Source organism: Manduca sexta, chromosome 19 (assembly GCF_014839805.1).
Source record: "Manduca sexta isolate Smith_Timp_Sample1 chromosome 19, JHU_Msex_v1.0, whole genome shotgun sequence".
Taxonomy (NCBI): domain Eukaryota; kingdom Metazoa; phylum Arthropoda; class Insecta; order Lepidoptera; family Sphingidae; genus Manduca; species Manduca sexta.
This window is the reverse complement of record NC_051133.1, coordinates 6676781-6701239: the sequence shown is the minus strand read 5'-3', so window position 1 is coordinate 6701239 and position 24459 is coordinate 6676781. Positions and strand designations below refer to the sequence as shown.

The following is a 24459-nucleotide window of genomic DNA, read 5'->3' as shown; positions in this document are numbered from 1 at the left end:
ATAAATTAAGTATATTGTTTATAAAGTAGCTTTGTTTTGAATACACATCGTGCATTGGGAACATTCAATGTTTTAATGTTTCGATATCGCCAAAAGCATTCCACTTTTGAACGTTGAGTGGGGTACCTATCTGATTTTACAGTCTGTGCGAAAATGTAGTAATAAATAATAATGCGCATGTGTTTAATTTTAGCACGTATGTGTGTGCGTGTGTGCATACGCACAGGCGGCGGGCGTTTTTGTACAGTGTGAGTTGGCGACCGACTCGCGCCGCCCGCCCAGACTTGCGCACGCGACGCGGCACGATCTCTGTCTCTACCAACCATAACATATTTTCTATCCAGTACAAAGTACGTGCTATTCTATAAAAGTATTTTTTTAACCAATTAAAAAGTTTGTTCTGTAAATCAAAATTATTATGTTAAATTAAGTGATAAAAACGACATCGTGTAAGGTATCAATTTGTGGTGTAAGTGGTTTCGCATTGCAGTAGTGTATTAACGGTAATAATGAAAAAATATCGGATGTGTTTATAAGTTAAAATTGACACACCATCCAATTTTTGAACTAATAGGAAAATTACTTCTATTGTTTTATTATATTTATCAAAAATGTAGGTCAGTTACGATTTAACAAAAAGAGCACAATCAAAATGGGTAAAAAATCAACAAGATATATGAAAGCCTTTGAAATGGATGAGCTTAAATATCAAATAACGAGAAAGCACCAACTACCGGTATTATTAAGATTATAATTAACGTTTGTTTTTACTTACTTAGTTGTTTAGTTTTTATAAATTTGTAATAGTTAATAATAGGTAGTTTTTATTGTGTTAATTTTTTGCTCTTTGTTTGCTCACTTTAAGGCGCAACTTAGTTAATAGAAGCTTAGAATAGAAATAATGATTACATGCGTAACCTCTCCGGGAGGTAGAAATAATAACGCCCATAAATATTAATTGGTTAAATTTGAATGTAAATCTAAACACAACAGAAAAGCGAACTCAAATATTTTACCATATTCAAATAAAATTGCAACAAAGCAAATAAAGGCTGAAGTTCAAATGGCAGCGAAAAGAGGGATTTTATTTAGTAAAAAACCATGTGCTAATTGGTATCGTAACAGGGGGATACAAAAGTAAAACTCATTGATTTTTAAACGTGTTCTCGATTACGTCACGCCGTACAACAGCGCCAGTTGTTTTAAATACGACTGCACGAAGAAAATCGGATAATGATTTTCGGTTTCGCTTGTATACTTATAGATGTTATTTTGTGAAATATTGATTATATGTATTATGTGTATTGAAGTCTAGTCCTTTAATGTAACGGCTTATAAATATGATACTGTTATTATTATGATGATTGTTAAATATTTTTTGGTCTTTAGTGTTTTTGGGGGCGCTTTCATTTTTTTTTATTTATTGCTTTTCATTAGTAAGAAATAAACTCAACACAAACGCACTATATATACTTCTTCCAGTTACTTGAATCAAAAACCAATCTATTAAAATATATCTTTTACAATAATAAGAAAATTAAATAAAATCCCTTAGACGAATATTCCAAATGAAAACTGCGACCTTTTTGAACTCGGTATAGAAAGGAATCGTAGGCAAACACACGTTTCCCATGAAAAGTTGTCATTTTAGTAGCTCTCTGGCAAAAGAGACGGAGGAAATATCATATTGTAAAATATACTGCCTTACTTTATCATAAAAAGTTTACTTAAACAAGCCAGTATTTTCTTTATAATATTTAATATACATATACCTATGTTAACTTTGCGTACTCTTTGGATAAAGAGCATTCTCTCATGTACAAAGAATTATATCAAGCAGTATTCATTGATGATAAACACTACGAAAACTGTTTAAATTAACCTTCCTATATTACATTTTACTTCAATAAAAATGGCTATATTGTGATTTGTATACAGGGTCATTTTGACATTGCATTACTAAATGAAACCACATACTCGTCTTTACCTTTGCTGACATTGTGCCAAAAATCATTCATTAATAACGAATATTATCTCCAAAAATGCTGGCTTTAGTTTTCTGATTTTTTGTCAATTTTGTTGTTTAATGCGAAGCCGTGTGCGTGAGTGTATTTCTGACTGAAAATATGATGTAGCCACTGCGATGTATTTATTCTCTTAGAGTAGTAATAGTGGCCTTAGGACGCGTAATTTTTTTTTTTTTTTATATTTATTTTGTTCGAAATTTACACGTTTTTTATTTTACGTCTTAGGTGCAAATAAGTGTATTTTAAAGTGTTGTTTCTGAGTAGATAAGTATGTGGTTTCATTTAATAACGCAATGTCAAAGTGACCCTGTAGATGTAAACATAACAAAAGACAGGTTTTTACAAAATTGTATATTTTGAGCGATTTTTTCAAAGGATTCAGAAAGCCGTTCAAGTACATAACATTCAACACAAAAAAAATGTTTAAGAAAACGGAACAGAACAATAAACAATTGTTCTTTTAATTGGCTAACTTTTATGAAAGTACGTTTTCAAAAGAAAAACGAAGCACTGCGAAGGGTTTTGTTTCGAATGCGACATAAACAAGCGTTATTTCACAGAGTACCCGCTCTGATTTAGAAACGAGCCTTGTGATACTCGCATATACATTTACTTGATTCTTTTCGTGAATAATGCATCTCTTTGTATTCAATAAAAAAATAATATCCAATTTATAATCAATATTTTATAATAATTTAAAAAAATCTATGCCACCGAATGATCTTTGGACCAAGGTATGAATTTAAACTACGTTACAGAATTAGCTATTTTTTGGGTCTATGCCAATTCTCTGATTCCGTCATCGTTATTGATTTCCAGCATTTATTGACGTTCAATAAATAAACTTTACCTCCGGAGTCCGTGGTATGTATCGAGCTAATACTATATCACTCCACGAAGATATCTTTAATAATAAACATTTTCATGGTTCAACCTAATAATATTGTAATATGTGCGAAAACTTGTGTGTTTGTGATTCAATCACGCCTGGAATATAGGACCTATGCAGATATTTTGTGCCCTAGATTAATAATAGAGTTCTATTTTATTTTGGAAAAAGGATTTTTATCAAACAATTGCCATTCATGTAAATTCAAAGGATTAAAGAATAAAAAGTTATTTGACAAAGTTATTACCGCAATAGAATTGAATGCTTTAAAATTTGATGTCAACTGAATGACTAATCAAAACTTATACTTTCAGTCACACTATAAAAAATTCAGAGTGAGAGGAAAACCACTGAAGACGTAAATGATACATTATTTTGTATAAGGTAATCATTTAAAAAAGTACAAATAAATACGTTATGTTATACCTGGTATACTAAGATCGTGTAAAGCGTACAGTACAATAACTTATAACACAAAACCCTTATAAGTCACGAGCCCTACTCGCTCTTCACTTGTTTTTATATTTTCACAACATTATTACAAAAAACAAGAGTCTAAATGCGTGCGCACAGAACTCAATTTCACACGGCAAAAAGTACACGTATTTTTATTATTTCGCCATATTCAAGGTTCGTGTGGTAAAAGAAAGTGGATATCTTGTGCTTTACGTATCGTCAAAACTTAACTTAGTGTTTCATAAATGACGTGATAGCTTGGGGAAAACAAAATCATATCTTCCTTACCACTTTTATGCTATTAAGTTGTTTGATAAAATATATTATTCATAAAGAAATATGCTGACATCTAAATGAATACATATTAAATGAAACCTTAAAATAGAATTGAAAGTTTGAAGTAATGACTTGTAGAATATTAATCATTCGATCACGGCGTTGGAAACAGTGCGAATTATTTCTATTTTCTACATCATCAAATATGTAAAACAGATTCATCCGGTATTCGAACGACAGCTAGTTCAACTAACACACTATATAAATGCTACAATATCGTTATGCACCAAAGATTATCTACATTATATCAATACTTGCCGATAATTAAGCCGGAAGATAATTTAAAAAACATTATAATTGCTTAGTTACAATTCATACGTAGTAAAAGCATTTATATGACGAAATTTTTCAAAGAAATAATATAACCTACCTCTTAATTATGCTTAAATTTCCCACCGGATCCACAGTTGGCCCGGCGCACGTCAGCTTTATATAATTTCGGCACATAGGTACTAAACACGCATTCGTTTTATGATCACGTTGAATTTTACTTAATTTATTTGCTTTTGACTCGATATATTCACCGACTATCACTTTGAAAAGATTTTTCATAAATACGATACAACGGTGCTGTGATTATAATTGTATTACTGTTACTAGTAAATTCCAGGAATTTAATATAATAAGAATTAATTCTGCGAAATTGGTTAGAGGGAAGAATTTCAAAGTGCTAACAATAATTTACTTAACAATATATGATTCAATATAATATAAGTAAGCAATGATCGTAATATAAATAAATACCACACATATCATTTCACTGGTAGATTTAAGCATGTTTGAATAAAATACACGCAATTTAAGTGGTTTGTACACAATTTAGTGAATAAATAAATTTGTTTGTCTATGACGTTAGCTCATTAAACTTAAAGACTGTCTAAGCAAACATAAAAGAAACAGTGACTTTATTACTACCAAATTATAATTATTATAATTAGGAAGATATTTTTATTAGAAATGAAACAAATGAGCAATTTAGTAACCTAATGGTATGTGATAGGGCCATAAACATATACAATACTTAATAATTTTTGCAATCGGTATCTAGTACAAGGATGGCCATATTATAATACATACATACATACATAACATCACGCATTTTATCCCCGAAGGGGTATGCAGAGGCGCAACTAGGGCACCCACTTTTCGCCAAGTATGTTCCGTCCCATGATGTGATAGGGGGCGAGCCTATCGCCATATCGGGCACAATTTCCAGACTCCGGGCTGATACTGAGCAGAAAAACTCAAATATCACTTTGCCCGATCCGGGATTCGAACCCAGGACCTCAGAGCGCTATTGTACCGGACGTGCAATACAACTACGCCACCGAGGCATTATAATATTTCCTCTATAATCTATTAATCCAGCTGATTTAATATATTTAATATGCAATGGCCCAATGAGTAAAATAATTACGTGTATAAAATATTTTGAATTTTATGGAATCAATTATTTAGACACCTACAATGATCAAAGATATTTTGTTAGTTCCCATCAATCTGGTGATAGTTGTATTGTTTGTTTTAAATAGATCCAAATAAAATCTTTTTCAATTTAAATCTCAAGTAACAAATTGGCAGGTATAACGATTACAACCCTTAAATTACAGCTACGATTCGATCAAACGTTGAAACGACTCCACTCCCACGCTTCGTCTATCAAAAATCATATAAATTTGGCACTGGAACGTTTTAGGTCGGCACGGTGACCGATCGCTTAAAAATAAACGCGTGTCCGACCGACCGCGGCACGTTGCTCGCAGCTCGCCTCTCGCTGCCACACTCGACAGCAATTCGCGACATTTACTACCGCTGCACTTTCTATTTGTGACCCGGCACCCGGGCTCCCAGGGACATACATATCGAAACATCTATCACTGAATTGATACCTGCACACGCACAATAAATTCTGCAAGCAAAAACATACCGCCAGCCGGACGCGTGCTCTTATCATAGTTAAGCCGCTTGGCATGTGTTTTATTGAAACAATAACGGCGTTTTTTATTTAGAGTCGCAACCAGGTGTAGATGAAGTATTAAGAGAATAATTGTTGTCTCCAGCGCTGAGCTGCGTGAACAATGGTCGCCGGCGACGTAACGCGGCGCGCCTCCATAACCGCGCCCTCCATGCATCGCCGTCCATCGGCACGGCGCGGATCACTCATAAAAAGTTCACAAACACAGTCACAGGTAAGCTCAAAATATATTCGGCCTGGTACCTCGATAACATTTACAGCGAACCTTCATATCGCCACGTAATAAATTGGTGCATTTGAGTCTAATACCTTTTCACCGGACACGCTCGCCCACCTATCACGTCCCGACAATAAAATTCAACAAAAAATGGGTTTGAATGAAAAACATTTACGGCAATGTTGTATTTCCGAACCTTATCCATGTACATTATATATAATTTTATTTTACTCCTTTATTCAGAAAGAAATAGACGTTACTGTGAACTGTCGCAGTATTAAGGTTATAATTTACAGTATTTAACACTATCATAATGTTATAATTAAGAGTTAAATTGTCCCATTCTCCACCCAGATTTTTTTTCTAATCAGTCAATATAAACCCATTCGCTTATCACGTAAAGATAATGCTTATTAATAGTTTTCACTACCAATATGCATTATATTATCGAAATTCATTCTGTAAATTTTGCAGAATTCCTCACGACGTATTCCTTTACTGTTCAAATAAACGGTAAATAATTATGTTTACACACGTAAACGCGAAAAGTCAAAAACACGTTTTTAGATCAAGCTTCATCTGTCATATTTTTTTTATATCAAATATAACCTAGATGTATTTAGCATGTGTGTGGACAGTAAACATAATTACATTTTCAAAGCATAAATTGGTTGCTTACAGATCAAAAAGAAACTAACCAATAGTGGCAATTGCACTAGCCCTTTGAGCTGACACTATTATAATCATTGGTTGTGTAGATATTTTATTACATTACAGGCTTTATTCTAGCTTTTTCTTTAAAATATAAAAACTAAAATATTCCTTTGTACTATTTAGTATAACTAAGGATTTACTTTATATTCAAAGAATAGCAACTATGTAAAAACAATCTCTATCTTTTTCTCTTACTTAAATTAATCAAAGATTTTATAATTTTTTTATATACAATATAAAATAAATAAGAAAAATACTCATAATTGTACTTCCAAAAATGTATAATCGTAATCTAATTTTGTGTAATATTCATATTCATAATTAAAATTACATACAACGTAGAGCAACGTAGGTAAGAAAGAGGAAAAAAGAAAACATTAACATTATTTCTAGAAGTATATTCTAGACAAACGACGTCGACTGCATTATAAAATGTGGAAAGATATATTTTTATAATGTTATTGCTGCATTTTCTGGCACTCTGAGAAAAACAAAAATATATTCGTCTTCGAAAGGTTAGAGTATTTTAATACAGTACAAACATTTGTCTCCGCGCACTGTTACTCACAAAATCCTTTGAAAGAAAAGCAGATGTGCATCCAGCTGACCTAAATGTCTAAAGTGAACTTTATAAAGGAATATACAGTATTTTAAGGACATGAACGGTGTATAGCTATTTTTAAATTACCCTAATATATATTCTTTTGACTCGATTTTATTATACAATAACAAAATTTGATGTATTTACTCAAGTCCACAATAATAGTTTAATTGTACTCGATCTTTTTGATGTTAAGCGGACATTACGTAAGTATGCCGAGAGTCTATAGGAGAGTGAATTTTGCAGGAGGTGCCATGGGACATAATCGATCGATGCGCGTTGCCGATAGTGCTGTGCCACGCGCTCGCCGTAGTATTGTCGACTGTTCTAAACGCTCTACATCTCAGCCAAATATCAGTGTTCACACTGTTCCTCTGGTTTGCCATCTCCGTCACTGGGTCACTGTGGTTCTACCACAATTTACAGGTAATTATCAATATTATAATTTATATGGTTAAAAAAGCAATAAAAGAAATTACTGATTCTATCTAATCTATTTGCCAAATGTAATAAAAATCGGTATGTTCTGTATTGGTTTCTTTGATGATATTACGTAATGTTACATCTTTACCGACGTTTATTTGCCGCTCGATCATCTTCAATCCGTCCGATTTTACGCTTAAATTGTTATAAAGATGAACACCGAAGGGAAATGATCAATGAAATAACGATCAATGATATTATTAAAATACCTACCTATTTGTGATAAATAATAAAGGCAAATTACAAGATTATGGATATTGAAGTTAAGAATATATTTACTAAACACATCATTTTAATAATATATTGGTCTGGATCGAAGTACGTCGAATTGAAGAAAGCAATCACTATATTTTAATCACATTAAACACAATTAAGGTCAAACGGTCAACTATAAATAGGTGACCTTTTTCACTAACTTTTAAATAGAGATGCAGCGGAATAAGTTAAGCTTGAAAGACCGTATAAAACCTTCTTAGCAAAGTTTATTATAATTATTCTAATTAAACTTCTTATCTAATGCCCGACGATATGATGTATAGAGGCGCAAAGCAAACTTTATTAACAGAAGAGCAATTAACACGGTAGAAACATTTTAATTACAAGTATAGTAGGTTTTCGCTTCTGCACATCTCCATATGAAAAGGCTTCTATATTCTATAAAGAAAACATTTGTAGAACCTTAATAGACCCTATGAATATTCATCCACCACAGTGTGCCAAGCTTTTACAAGCAACAATTTAAACTTCCTTCGTGAGGTTGTGTACGAGTTTACTGAAGAGTTACTGAAATACCACTAAATCGTTTCTGTTATGTTTCACAACTAATTGTGAACGCCGCAAGTCGGTCAATAATGAACATATTTTATTTATGTATGTTTCACGCATTTAATATTATATTTGTACGCATTTTTTTTCTTGTAATAAAGAATGATGAATGTTGGCTCGAAGGCATGTACATAGAATGATATTACGAAGGTCCAAAAGTTTCCAGCCTACCCAATTTACATTAATCGGAGACTTGAATTTTTTATGTCATTATTTTACACGATTCTTATGACCTACCCACGTTAAAAAAAAATATATTTCGTTAAATAGATAGGGGTGCGTAAAGATAGACTATCGCAAAAAAAATCGAATAAAATTGAGTATCGTGCTGTGATCAAATTCTTGACAAAGGAAGGGAAAACACCGACGTAAATCAAACAACGTTTGGATGCCGTATACGGACACTCTTCTCCTTCGTATTCAACGATTAAAGAGTGGGCGAAACAATTTCGTTTAGGAAGAGCATCAATTGAAGATGAACCGCGTCCAGGACGACCTTTTGAGACCATTACAGATGAAAACATAAAATTTCTGGAGGAGAAAGTAATGGAAGACAGACAACTGAAGACTAGAGAATTATCAGCAATGACTGGGCTTTTCAAAACTACAGTGCTTAGAATCATGCATGAACATTTGGGAATGAATAAGGTTAGTGCAAGGTGGGTTCCAAAACTTCTTTCCGCTGTTCAAAAGCAACAAAAAAGTGAAGTGCTGTAAGCAGTTTTTATTCCTTCTTGAAGGTCGTCAGAAAGGAGTTTTGGATTCGATTGTTACTGGTGACGAAACTATGGTCCTTTACCATGATCCACTCTCAAAAAAGGAATCGATGGAGTGAGACCGCTGTTTCCAAGACTGCAATCAGGGAATGCGGCTTCACTGAGCTCGACCATCCATCCACCCTATAGTACCGACTTGGCCCCAAGCGATTACTATTTATTCTCAAAATTGAAATCTGACCTGCGAGGAAAAAAAAATTGACACTGATGTCTTCATCAGGTGACATCTGCAGTTTTATCACATTTTGAAGAGAAAAATTCAGAGTACTTTTTTAAGGGTATAGAAATGTGAGTAAAGCGTTGTGAAAAGTGCATTGAAAAAAATGGAGACCATATTGAAAAAAATTAATAGTGCTTTTATATCAACCCTACATTTTATAGCTCAGGCCAAAAACTTTTGGACCTTACTACTTACGTATATTAAACTTTACCCTGATTTAGTTATGTGGAGATTTTTTGTAAAATATTTAATTTGGACTTATATTGTATTATTGTTAAGCCAAATTTTATTTTACAAACCTAGATCTTACAAATTTATCACGCAACGGGTAATAAAAAGTAAATATTATAAAAAAAAAAAAGTTGTTTGCATTGTTTTCCTACAGTCTAAAGCCAACTATGCTTAATACAGGTGTATATTATGTATAAGTAGCAAAGCCAAGAAAAAATCATATAATATAGTATTAAAGAAATTTCCTTTAAGAAGGTCGTTAACACCCACGCGATCTCTTTTGCCAGTATCCAACGTACCGCTACTCCCACTAGATCAAGATTAAATGCCAAAACAATCTTAAGCGGGAACACACTGCGAACACCGCTTTTAAACGCCCTGAAAATTCTAGTCCCGCGCGTTATCGCAACATGTCTCAATTGAACACCGACAGTAGGCAGGTAACAAACACAGAATTCGTGAATGAAAATAAAATTACACTCATTTAGAAAGTTCACACAAACACTTGAAATAATACAAATGCTTGTCATTGACACCTGATTTAGTTCCATATTGAAATAATGCAAATTCAGAGTTACGAAACAGTACAGACCGGCATGTCTGTCGATTCATAATGGCGTTAGATTGAAATGAGACGATTTACTGTCGTATCACACAAACAGCCTCACCATGGACTAAAGTGAAAACAGGGACAAAAGAATTACTTGGTTAAAAATAAAAAGGAAATGTGATCGTTCAATCCGCTGGTATGTTTCCTCCTAAAATAGTTAGAGGACCAAGACATAGTAACCACCATAACTTTGTATAAAATCTTAGTTACGACTCATAGCTGAGGTTGGCACTTGGAAGCCATTATTTAACTAAGGATGACTCGTGCGTAGGTGGACAAATGTGCAATGTTTGTACGAAATATTTTTACTAATACTTTGACCAAATAGGTCAAAGACGTGAACAGTGAGCTGTCAACAACAGTTTTTCTTAATAACAACGAAACTAACTTCATAAATTTTATTGGTGAAAGTCGTTGCTATCATTAAATTCGTATTCGTTCTCAAGATAAGGTTATAACAATGTTAATAACAAATGCTTCATAAACAAGGAGAGTTAAAAATAACAACAAACTAAAATAATAAAACCCAAAACGAATTTAGTTCTTTTTAATCAGACGCACTGAATAATAATAAGTTAGCTCAAGAATAAAGTTAGTTATGATAAACTTAATTGCTTTTGCGTAATTCAGTAATTGAGAATAAAAAAATAAAATATTTGCATTATTCATAAAAAAATTATGAAACAAAGCAAGTCGCGCGGCTCTTTTATCTGTGTGTGTCTATCTGTGACGTCACTTTCTAGGCTCACGTAAATAGGCTGATATGGATATATTTTTTTTAATCTATGTTGATATATTCTTGAGATGTTTTAATGTATAAAATTTACAAAGGCTTTTGGAAACGTCATTTTAATGATTTCAACTGGTTCGTTATTAATTTTATTTGGACTACTATATACTAAATTTCATTTCCATTTTCAAAGTTTTACCTTATTTCCGCCCAAACAATACTTTTTGGGTAATGTCTGTCTCAAGTTCCACTTTTCTTTTAATAAACTTTGCTATTTTCGACATAGTTGTCAATTGCAATATGTAAATTTAACATACACAACGGTGTCCATCGTTTACATGTCTGGTAGAAAATAGCTTTCTTTGTCCTTATTTAGGGTTTAAATTAGTAATATATATGTCCTAAGTATTACGCTATGCTTAAGGCTTCAAAAGGATAAGATATAATAATATATCCAAAAATAAAGATCTCACAATGTTATTTTACTAGTTAAAAGTATATTTGCGAGTTTAGGTCATGATATATCAGTGTATTAAATTAATAAAATGTTTCTCTCTTTTATGGAAAATAAGTATACAACCGCGAAAGATTATCTTAGAGAGCGCGCCGCTAACTTTAATAAAGTTGGTATATCAAAAGGTATACAAATCCATTATATCTAATATAAACTTACTGGCTTTTCGCTCTCGTAAAAGTCGGGATAGAATTAGCCTTTTGCACTTCGGCATAATAAATAATTATACGTTGGAACTTGCCTAAAAAGAATTTTCAAAATTGAAGCAATAATTAAGATCAAATTCTTACTCTTGAAATGTTTTAATCTTATAAAAAATACAATTTTGCGACTTCCCTAAATTCTGCAACATGCAGTTCCCGTATAGCACTATTAACGACAAGATCTGCAATTAAATTTCTTGCTGTTTTGCACACCTATTAGAATGTCTATGTACCATCGAACTGAACGAAGAAAGGACTTGCGAGGTCTAGTTTCATTAGAAATATGAAGCATTAAAATTGACGGCTTGTGGACTCACTTTGAGTCTTGTGGGATTATCGCTTTAGGTGATACATTTAAAATCTGTGTTCTCACAATCTTCTATACATTGAAATTTATTTTTATCCGTAGACTAAATTTAATAGCTACAGCTAAAAAACGCATCGTTGAACGGATGTCATGCGATCGCCAAGGTATAACGCAAGGTGTATACAGTCAGCGTACTATTTGTAGAAAGCAGGAATGTAGATAACCAAATGTTTGGTTATACCTATGTGTACTTAATATTACATATACGTATTATCAATGAGTATTAAATATTGGTCGCGGCTCCACGGTATGAAATATATTTCTCGCAACAAAATATATTATTTACTGTTTGTTAGGTATTGCAAACATAATTGTTTTTGTTAATTTTATAATACACGTTACGCGCTATATTCAAAGTAGAAGCCAGTTAAAACTACTCCATATTTAATTTTAGAATGGCTCCGTTTACTATAAAATGGTCTTGAAATGACATCAATTGAAATTACAATATGATTCTTATACAAGCTGACAGTGTTCGTGCATTTCCAATACTAATAAAAGATTTTTCCATGTCGAAACGTATCCGCACCAGGCCATGAAATAACTATTATTACATGATATCGTATAATATTACCCCTAAAATGTCTGTGTGAATGTGTCGCATTATAAATTGCCAAGGAGATTGCAACAATTGTACCATTGTGCCAGCCGCTATACTTGCGTCATCAATCCATTGGAAGGTCCGATTTAAAATAGGTTAATGGTCGTGTTTTTACTGAATAGACAGCAGACGCTGGTGAAAAAATATTCATGGTGGTTTCTTACAGATTTACATCTTATGTTCGATGTTTGCAAACGTGGGTTTGGAGTGTATTTAGCTTTATAAATCACAAAGTTTTCTTAGAGAGTAAATTATAGTCAAAACGTGATGCAAATAGCGCCCAGAAAGCATACAGATATATTGATTATATTATTTTGATGTTTTCTATATTTACCACTAACCTAATGAATAAATAAAATAATAAATAATAAATTTCATTGCTTAACTTACCCTCTAAATCTGAAACTAAATATACTTAAGTAAGACGCGATTTCTTATAATTCAGCCACGTCGGAAATCCCATATATAAAAATAGGGTTTGTGATTTGTGCGTGACCGTGTTTGGGGAGAAGAGTGGCAGATTAAGAATTAACGATCAGGTAAACCTGAAATAGTTAACCTCGTTCATGCCACCGCGTCACGCATACCCGCGAACATACATTACAAATGTTTAAATAAAATATTCACTCAACAGTTATTATAACGGCCATCAATCAAGCTGTCGTCGTCTACTTTCGAAGAAAACTTAATTTCGTCGCCCGCCCATTATTCCTATCCAACGGAACGTTAATGCCCTGATGAGATATAATTAATTTGCAGATACAAACAATACCACGTGACTAAACCCTTATTAGCAAGCCTATTTGATAGCATCTAGTTGGTGCCGTGAGAACCAAAAGTAGACTACTTAGTCTTCAATATTTTGCTCATTTCCATTATCTGAGCGCGACGTCTTACACTTCAAAGGCCATCCTTGGAAGGCATTAACTGTTATTGCTTTTGTGTTGATAAGTTCCCCGAAGCAAACTGATCTTTAGTTGTCTTTATTGGTATTGAATAGATTATCCGACTTGATAACCGACACTGGTATATTTTAGTGTTCAATTTTACAAATCTACTACAAACCTAGCTTTTATAGCAACAAGCAGAAATAAACCTTTGCATAAACTTTGTGAACAGGTAACAGCGGCAGGCAAAGCGGTTCTCGTGACCGGTTGTGACAATGTACTCGGTAACGCACTCGCAAGAAGGCTTGATGACATGGGCTACCACGTTTTCGCTGGTTTCCAAACTAAAGCAGGCAACATCGATGCTGATATGCTCAAAGAAGACTGCTCTGGAAGACTTCACACACTACAGCTTGATGTCACTTCAGAAACACAGGTACATGAAGCAGCTAAATTACTACTTGTGGAAGGATTATTTGGATTTAGGTGATTTGTAACCACTTATTACATTAGACATGGTTAAGTTCGTTAAGATAGTTTTTTAAATATATAAACAAAATAGGTATAACTATGTCATATTTTGCAAAGAGTATCATAGATCATTTAATATCTGAAGTTATACTTAATATATTATTCTGTGATGTAAAATAATAAATACCTCAGTCTGCTATGTATGTAAACCTATCTCTTACTTTCTAAGTAATTTTCTTTGTGAATAGCTTCCAGCTAATACCAATTAAAGAATATAATAAACATATCAAATTAATTCAGCAACGTAAAAGAAAATGTTACAACCGTGAAGTCAGCCCACCCACGCTTATACCATTGTATTGCGCTAAACACGTTACAAAATGTACTAATTTGACTACATTACAATTTGTACCTCTCTATTAATTAACAGTCACTTTTTCATTCACATATTTTCTTTGACACGGGCGGGACATTATGCGCCAAGATTTTTATGTTCGCTATCGTATTTAGTCACATTAGGTACAATCAGAAACACCGTCTGATCGATGCGTCTGAACTTGTTCAAAGATTTATTGCCAAAATTTTACACAGAAACAAACAAGTCTGACACTTCTAAATTTGCTTTACATGATGTTTAAAATGACATCGTTATCTATCAATGTTTATTTACAAACATTCGAAAGTATATAATAACAGCCCTGTATTATATACTTGCCCTCTGCCGGGCACGGGCCTCCTCTACTACTGTGAGGGATTAGGCCTTAGTCCACCACGTTGGTCTAGTGCGGATTGGTAGACTTCACACACCTTCGAAATTCCTATAGAGAATTTCTCAGATGTGCAGGTTTCCTCACGATGTTTTCCTACATCGTTAAAGCGAACGATAAATTCACAAAGAATACACACATGTTTTTTTTTAGCAAAGTCAAAGGTGTGTGCCCTTGGGATTTGAACCCGCGAACATTCGTCTCGGCAGTCCGTTCCACACCCAACTAGGCTATCGCCGCTTCGAAAAGTATATTTTCCGTAAAATTAACTTAATTTTTGTAATATATAAAATTCAAATTTAAATAAAGCCGATATATACAGATACACCAACATTACAAGAACAAGTTAGAAATAATATTATGTCTTCTATACTAGGGGTCAATGGAGTCTTAAATGTATATTGGTTGAACTTGTTTGTCATATAAACAGAATTTCATTATTTAATTGTGAAACAATAATTAGATTACCCAGTGAGGTCTTTTTGCCTTGGTCCAATAAAAACATGCTAAATTATAACGTAAAAGATGTCACAAAATATCATAATATAACCATTGTCCACGCTCGGAATTGCTCAAATTAAATTACATCTCAGCGTTTATTATTGTGAAATTACTTTACGAACTATGTAAAAGAAGGACTCTGCTTCCTCTCTGCCTAAACAATTATGGTTCCGTTTGATCCCTTAGATTTTGTTTACTGAGCGACCTTCAGACATCTTAGGAATTATTTACTAAAATTCGCTAAACATATAATTAACATGTTCACATAAATTGCAAAACTAATAACCTGCCTCTGCGATGTTGAGTGTGTTGATGTGTTTATACGCGATATGTTTTACACAATACAAATAACAAAACAGTAACTGTGTCGAACTCTAGCGATAAAAATCGGAATCATTTATGGAAATGGGTTTTCTTCGTTCTTTAGATACTCTCGGCTTCGTTGTACATCGTGGATCACCTGCCAGAGGGCGCTCAAGGCCTTTGGGCGATTATCAACTGCGAGTCGTGGTGTGCCCTCGGCGAACTAGAGTGGGTGCCTTTCTCTGTCATCAAACGTTCCATGGATGTGAACCTTTTGGGTGAGCCTTTGTTTTACTTTTCTCGTCACCGCTTCACTAGATACCTTTAACTAATACTAGATGGCGTGCGTCATTCTATATAGGTATAATATTGTTGTTAAAAAAAGATTATATTTTGTTTATTCGTTTATAAATTGATTATGAAGTGTTTTAATATTATAACAATTTTTGAAACATGTTTCGTATTTTCGTATAGAAATAAATAAAAAGTTTCAGTAGTTAATACATCGGCAGTGATAAAACGTGATTATGTGTATAATATACTTAATTTTGATAATTAATTTGAGTTCTCAATTAACGCGATGTATTGCCTAGAGACTATAACAGTTAACAAATTGGTAGGTTCCGCCGTGTGGCGGAATTGCTCCATAAATCTTTGTCAGTCACAATCACGTTTTTCCTTTTACTTGATTAAACAACAAAACGTAAACGTTTACTTTACACTACGGATCCATATTTTAAATGTATGGGACCAAACGTATACCTATAATATTAATTGCGCGTTATTTCTAAAGAATAACTGCTGGTGAAGATGACTAGGAGAGTTCTTTGTTACTTACTAAGTAATTAAAATATAATGAGTCAGATGTGCGTGAGGCCGTAAATTTGTACTCAGTTAACTTGGACTACGCTAGTTTCAAAAGCGGCTATATTATTTTATTTATTATGCTAATTAGAAGAACAGAATATTGTGTACTTACCCATTTTACTTTTATCTGCTGATTTATTATATTTACTAGTAAAAATATTTTTTTTATTTACAATGTTAAGTTTAAACCGATTATCGGTAACATGACTAAACTTCTAATTCATATGTCTTCTTGCTGCTTAGAGGCTTTTATAGACGGCTGGTATTTCCATAATTTGTTGTTGAATAGTATTTAAATAATCTAACTGATATATTGATACGGACATAGGTCCCGCTAGACTGGTGCAGGTAATGCTGCCGCTGGTGCGGCGTGCCCGCGGCCGCATCGTGCTGGCCTCGTCGATCCTCACCCACGTCGCGGCGCCAGTCCGCGGAGTGCATGCCGCCTCTCTCGCCGCTCTGGACGCAATGGCCGCCTGTCTTCGCCGCGAACTTAAGCCCCGTGGGGTTGATGTCGTAAGTATTTATATCATAATTTTATAAATAATATGTGTGTTAATGCTTATAGAACTATATACTTTATCCAACCACACAGGAAAGGGTATATAATTTACACATTTAATAACTATATACCTATGCCTAGGATATTGTTTCTTGCATAAAACATCTAATATATTAAATACATTTTCTATCAGGTTTTACTAGATTTATCTTGTTAGACTACTTTAAAGTTTAAGGTACGAACTATTAGCACTTAGCATCAATAAATTTAATGTTGCAAACACGGCATGAATGGATAGATTACCTGGTTATTATAATATACAACTAGGGCAATCTTGTTAACTATAACTAGCTCAGTATACATACTTTTGTCCGCGTTTAGTCCTTTAGTTAATTACTGCCTGCTATCCGCTATACCAGAGGTATCATCGACATCTGCAGGCGTTTGAGGTAGGAATAAATCATAATATACTTACTTACCTAAAATACCTTTAACGACACCATCATTTATATGCTACAATTTAAACAGAAATTATTTTTTTCCTCGTTGTCGGGTTTAATTTTTTAATTTGAATATTTATTTTTGAGTATGTTGCTAAACTCGTTTTACTTTGAAACGCGGTTCGTGTATTATTTATGAACCCATTTTTTCTCAGTAACCTCATATTAAAAAATACATTTACGTAGAATATTATGTACAACTTACAAAGTGTTAAATTACTGACGCAATCCTTAACGGCATCTGTACGATGGCACCGCCATATATTTTATAATTTAGAATATAAAATTCAAATATTTATTCGGGAGCTAATCACTAGGTTAAAATGTAGGTTATATGTTAATCCAGGACATAGTCTATCCTTGTGCCAAATTTTATCCAAGTGCGTTCAGCGATTTCTGCATTTACTTCAAACAAACATCCAAACATTTACTATTATAATATTAGTGAGATACGATTAGAAGTAACATAAGACAAGATCCATATAAAATAAGAAGAGTTAGGTGATTTTAAAATTTATCTAGAGTGGAGTGAGGCAATGTAAGTAAGTTATCTCTATCTTCGATTTGTTTAGTTCTTCTTCCCAAAGGAACATAGTGCTAGCACTGGTTATTATCAGTTTGAAGGAATTGGTAAAGTGTAATTACCAACCGTTATCTATAAGATTAACATAATAAATACCTCGGAATGAAAATCGCAGTGAAGTACCAATTATAGTGTTTTAAAATCCGAAACTGGCTAGTGGATAATAGATATTGCGATTATTTATGGACATTTGTAGAGCTTCACAACAGAGAAGCGACATACTTTTCTCTCATTTAATTGCATAAAAATCCTAAGCGTAATATAAACGGTCCACGAACGGATTGCTTCAGTTGGTCCGCTGATCGTGTTAAAACCCGTGTAAGACTCGTTCTCTACCGGCATAAAATAATTGTATGAATATTTGCAGGAATTTCGACTGTATGCGCCTATCCTTAAAGTTCAAAAAGCCTCTTTGAAAAAGTCATGTTCTGATAAAACGGCGAGCTTTATGTAAGGCATAGGAATTATTCTAAAGCAGAAATAGACAAACGTCGTAGCGTTACTTAGATTATAATAATTAAATAATTTTATGAGTTGCTGTTGCTGTTCCACAACAGAACTTATGCAGTCAGTAGTGACTACCTACTTGATAAAATTCATATTTATCTATATCTATCTATACTTATAATAAATCTGCAGAGAGGTCAATTCTGTACATGAAATATATTTCCAAAATAACTATCAGGGGGTGATTAGGGATCGATACTGATGCCAAACATGCAATTAGTAAAATTTTTGTCTGTCTGTCTGTATAACCGTTATAGAAACAAAAACTACTCGACGGATGGACGGACGGACGGTTCGCGACCGGCTCCATTTTTGAAGTCCGAAATCCACGCGGGCGAAGCTGCGGGCGGAAGCTAGTGTTTAAATAATCATAATATTAGGTTATGTTAAAAGCCATGTTATTATAGCATTATTTCCTTGACCAGTAATAACGCTGTAATTGCTATACAAATATATAAGTACTCATAGCAATACACTCTATGTCTTGATTGACTGATTGCGTTGCATTATACACACATTAGAGCACGTTCATTCATATCATAACTGGCAAATATAATAACGACCATACTTATTTACAAATATACTTGTGAATTATATTGTTAACTCCAATTCTACTGGAGGCCATTGGCTACCCGCAAAAATTCGAGCGAAACGTTTTATATACTTATTACTTAATGATTTGGTTATTTACTAATTTCATAAACTATCAATTGATTCTTATACCCATACTATACTTTACTGTCGCATGACGTAAAAAAATCCTTAAAGTCATAGTGTGAGATTAAACCAATTTTAGAATTATGGCAAATTTCGATAGTCACCAATCATAAGAATTCAAAGTATATCGAAATGATCCCTTTGAGGACGGCTTCACAGTCTGATATGAACCATTCATATCTTTATTTGCACAAAACGACTTTTTACACTAATTACTATTTGATCCCAAAGCGCTGAGCATAATCATTTCAACTGCGATTCAGTTCACACATCCGTGACAGTGTTCATTATGGCAATGGATTGCGATTTGTGCTTCGTGCAACATCATCGATAATGCATGCAGCTGTGTGTCTGTGATGTGTATCTGCAGGCTGTTATTTGACAAAGTATTTTGAACGTTATTACTCTCTCGTAATTTATAGTTTGAAATTACATCAATCATAAAATATTTTGATTAATATTACTATATGAAACAATTTACAAAACCATTATAAGAAATTCTAATAGTTCCCTAACCATTAGTAATATTCATAAAATTCGTGTCGTCGTTTAACAAAATGTAAAAGCCAGGACAGAGTAATAAATCTGTCACGCAAATTTTTGTATACATCCAAGTAAAATTATGATCCGTAGCAATATAAAATATTTATCGTTTGTTTATATCGTAAGTTTAAATACAAATTCATGTTTTAGGTGGTGGTAGCAGCCGGTGAGTATACAACTGGTAGTGCCTGGCTATCGGAGGAAAAGCTTTTGGAACAAGCTCGTGATATGTGGAAGCGACTGAGCGATGAACAAAAGGGAGCTTATGGCGAGGACTACTTCGAACAAGCTTTGCGCAGCCTCGAGAAGTACACAAAAAGCGCTGTAAGTGTCTGCCGCAAAACGTGACAATGCTTAATTTTACAAACACGCTACGCTCTACCCATTAATGCCGAAAACTTAAAGTTTTACAAAAATAATCGCTGCTGTCAGTAATTATTACATTTTATTAACATTGTTTGTAATTACCTAGTTTATAGTTGGATAGGAACAAGTGTATCGAATCCGAATTCATCTAATAGAATGAATGTGCACGATTCCAATAGATTCTGGAACTAAATGCCTAAAGATATTTTGCAGATCGGGATGTTTAATATCATATAAAACCCATAAACAAATAAGCGGGAATTGTAGGTATTTGTGTGATTTCATGAATTTATGGCTGTGGGCGTTGAAATCAAATATATAGATACGCGTAATTGGATTTATTCCAACCAAATTTAAAGCTGACATTTCAACGACTTGAGAAATTTCCATTAGGTACCTTCTCACTCGTACAGTCGGCAACTCAAGTATTCTCTTTTCACCCACACACTCACTCACACACTCACTCACACCCTTACGTCATTTTATTGCTGAAACGGTAGACAGGTAGCGGTAGCAACTAATGCACCCATATTATGTGATGTATATTCCGTTTCATGATGTTGGAAACAAGGTTTTCAAGGTGACGAACCTATCGCCATATAAGTCACAAATTCCAGACATCGAGCTCATACTCAATACAAAAACCAGCCCAAACCGATATTCGAAACCGAGACCTCAGCACAGTAGCCATAATGCGAACGCAATAGTACTAGGCCACCGAGGCAGTATCTTTTCATAAATTAAAGGTAAAGTTTTATAATTGTACAATGTGCTTATTTGTTCGGATCAGGATGCAGATCTGTCGGCGGTGACTCGGGCGCTGAGCGACGGTGTGACGCGCACGTTCCCCCTCGCTCGCTACACTCCGGTCTCCCCGAGGGAGAAACTGAAGTCGTTACTCGCCGAACATATGCCTCGCTCCCTCTACGAAGGCTTGTACACCGACTAAGCGAAAAACTTGCTCATTACTATCGGCCTCAGATGTTACACTTCGTGGTTGTAGAAAAGTTTCAGAGACTCGTTCCAGCTTGTTCATTTATATCACATAAATTATACTAGTACTCTATTTATAATGAAACAGTGATATGATAACAATATTATGCTAATGGTACCTCAGTACGCCCATTCACTTTGTACTTTAAAACTTTCCTTAGACTTATCGCAAACAGTTCCAACGAATAAGTTTAGATGAAGCCTTCGGTCGAACTCATGGTGTGAACCTTACAGTAAAGTCTTTGAAATTTAGTACAATTTAAGAAGTGTTTCTTAGGTCAAATTAGCGCTCAACAACCATACGTATAGGAAATGGATAGGACTTACAATATTCCTACAGCCTAATGAGTTGCTATCACGAATCAATTAAAATGACCCCAGAAGCAACAAAATTGCTTATTGCCAAACGAGATCGACTATTCTCTGTGTGCAACACAATAGAAGATAATTTCATTGAATAATAAACGGACCCGTAGGCTTTGCCTTTGGACATGTACCACTGGGTAAGGCTGGTAAAAGTCTAAAAATATAAAAAGTCCGTAGGCATTGATAAATGGGCGCAGAATTTCAGCAAACCCTGTGTAAAAGTTATCCAGGCGTTCGATTAAACCGTTTAATGGTGCCGTTTTAATTAAGGGCAGAGCTAACGCCATTATTATTTTTCGTCCGAAATCTTGTTATTGTATCAGTAGATAAAATATTATGTTTGTATTATGAATTGTTTTTGTAAAAAAAAACTAGCCATTTTGGTTTAAATTGCTTGTTGTATTTTTTAATCTTTAAGTTGTTTAACTTCATAAAAAATATGTTGTCATCTGTATATTTATAGTATATTTGTGAGTTGAAACATAAACATCAAAGGTAATGTTAATATGAAATAATCTTAAGTTTATCGGTCAGTGCCTGGCGATGGTATCAATTTATTGCTCTTTTTAGAATATCCGGATAGTAACACCTAACTGAATACATAATATCTATTTGATATAGGTCAGTCATTTGGCACGAGACCAAATCTTACATGCACATACGAGTATTTCAGTATTCGGCTGATACATTTTAAAAGTGAAAATATGTTATGATTGTTTATTTCACAATGACCATCGCAAAACAACCAAATAGTTATTAAGTTAAATTGCTATTAAAAAATATAGTTCTACACTTTTATGTCATCTACTAAACTAGTCATACCTGTGAAGTTGCATAGCATACGATTCTTACATAGGTTCTTTTTATTTGTGTACATAATTACGATGTATGTTTTATTAATGTTATAGTAGTGAACATTGTTGTTCGATCGAAAATAATTTTAGTGAGTGAATGTAGGTAACCCTTAATATATAGAAGGGGAATCTTCTATTTTAGTAAATGTATAATCTGTAAAATAGTAACAGCAAGTGTACCCAAAATATTATGAAAAATGCAGCCAGTAGTGTAATACAAGTTGCGAAGTGACTCCGAACAACCATCTGCATTTTGAGATGCATTTACGTGCGACAAAAACACGGACCGACGGTAAAAAATTACCTACAAAATATAGTTTTATTGTGTGACATCATTTTTATGTGACATGTCGTTTTTATTAAAATAAATCAATACATGGTTTTTTATTACATACATTGACACCTAGATGAAAATGTAATTAATATGTAAACGCGGAATGCAAATCGAAACTTCCTAATATTCTTTTTATGAATAATTTAAACCCTTTTAACTATATAAGAATATATTTTATACAACGAGTAAATAACTCACATAATGTTAGACCTTATGACTATTCATTAAAATATCAACACTGCCCAGAAATTCAAATAGAACGTAGGTACGAAGTACCTAGCACATCCCTGCATTTTTAACCCTGAAATATTAGATCGGAGTCTTGCAATTTCCATTAATAACGCTGATCGCAATGTCCTATCGTACCCAAATATACTTGGTTGCACATTTGTATCAACCTAAATCCACTCTCGCATACGACGGATAGAGCTGCCAAAAGCAGCCATGTGGAATTCGGCTCGTAGGTAAATCGATCTCTATCAAAAATAAGTGTTATCTCAATTAGCTATCTTTCCCAATAACTCACGACTTCAGATTTAAAACTTTCATAAAAATGTGAAGCCGATAGAAATATTACAAGTAAATACGTACAGATTATAATCATATTTTCGTCTAAGATATTCATTGTGTTTAGACAAAATGACATTACCGGTGTAAACAAAAATGTTTTTAGACTAAGTTTTTTTACAATTTACCTTTCTCAAGAACGTTACAGTACAATAGTTGGTATCTACAGTTTACAATATAAGTACCTCATGAATTCAGACTAATCTACTTGTATGAGTACAAACATTTTAACAATTAAGGTTTTATTTTTATATACTCTTATTACGCTTTGTCAAACTTCTCGAAACCTGTGGTATAAGCAATTTATAGTTAGCCATCTAGCAGCCTGTTGACCCACTTTCGGCCACTTTTAATTTCTTTTTGACATGGTTTACCAAATATGCACATTGCACTTGCACATGCTCTATTTTCCACCCTTAATTAATTCAGGAAATTATTTTTGTTGTGATAAGTGAACACTTATTAAATTCATATTTTTTCAAAAGATAAATTCAATAAAAAAAACATTAAAATTCAACAATATCGTGCACAATATTACTTTAGCAACTGATAGTTAGGATATACTACATAAAATTATTGCGCACAGTGCGTATTTTGTTGCAAAGCCATGTTCGGGTAACAATATATCTGTAATTTGATACACTTTTAACTCTCTCATCTTTGTAGAGCGGAGTGAACAATTTGTGACGCAAACTGTAGACACTAATCGTATTTTACGTAGGTACGCTTTTCAAGCAATCACATGAGCAAACTAAAATAGAGTTTACTTATCTACAATACAGAATGGTAGACATACATATCTGCTTACCTTCGCATTCAGTTTAGTTAGGAAACAAACCCTCATATGCAAAACATTAATCTCAATTTATCGGGCACCTAGATATCGGTTTTCGATACAAAACCTGGCTTTCTGCGGTGTGCTGGGGCAAATTGTGCCATATTAAGCAGAGACGTAATGTGCCCGCGAGAGCTGTGGCTCAGATGACCTCGACCTGAATACTATGCTACAAAGGTCATACAACTGCATCACAAAGACTCGGTCACACGAACAATAAC

General features: G+C 33.6%; 1 protein-coding gene across 2 annotated transcripts; it reads left to right on the top strand.

Annotated features, from left to right (window-relative positions):
- The first annotated feature begins 226 nt into the window (after positions 1 to 226).
- On the top strand, positions 227 to 22877 carry LOC115445630 (D-beta-hydroxybutyrate dehydrogenase, mitochondrial). 2 transcript variants are annotated; one of them, XM_030171970.2, is made up of 8 exons: positions 227 to 350; positions 5769 to 5897; positions 7462 to 7641; positions 13895 to 14098; positions 15829 to 15982; positions 16900 to 17087; positions 20074 to 20247; positions 21080 to 22877. In XM_030171970.2, the coding sequence occupies exons 2-8, from the start codon at positions 5787 to 5789 to the stop codon at positions 21236 to 21238; spliced, it is 1170 nt and encodes a 389-aa protein (XP_030027830.2). In that variant the 5' UTR covers positions 227 to 350; positions 5769 to 5786; the 3' UTR covers positions 21239 to 22877. The 2 variants fall into 2 exon arrangements, with proteins under 2 accessions (XP_030027830.2, XP_030027831.2); XM_030171971.2 differs by having other exon boundaries at positions 235 to 469.
- The last annotated feature ends 1582 nt before the right edge of the window (positions 22878 to 24459 follow it).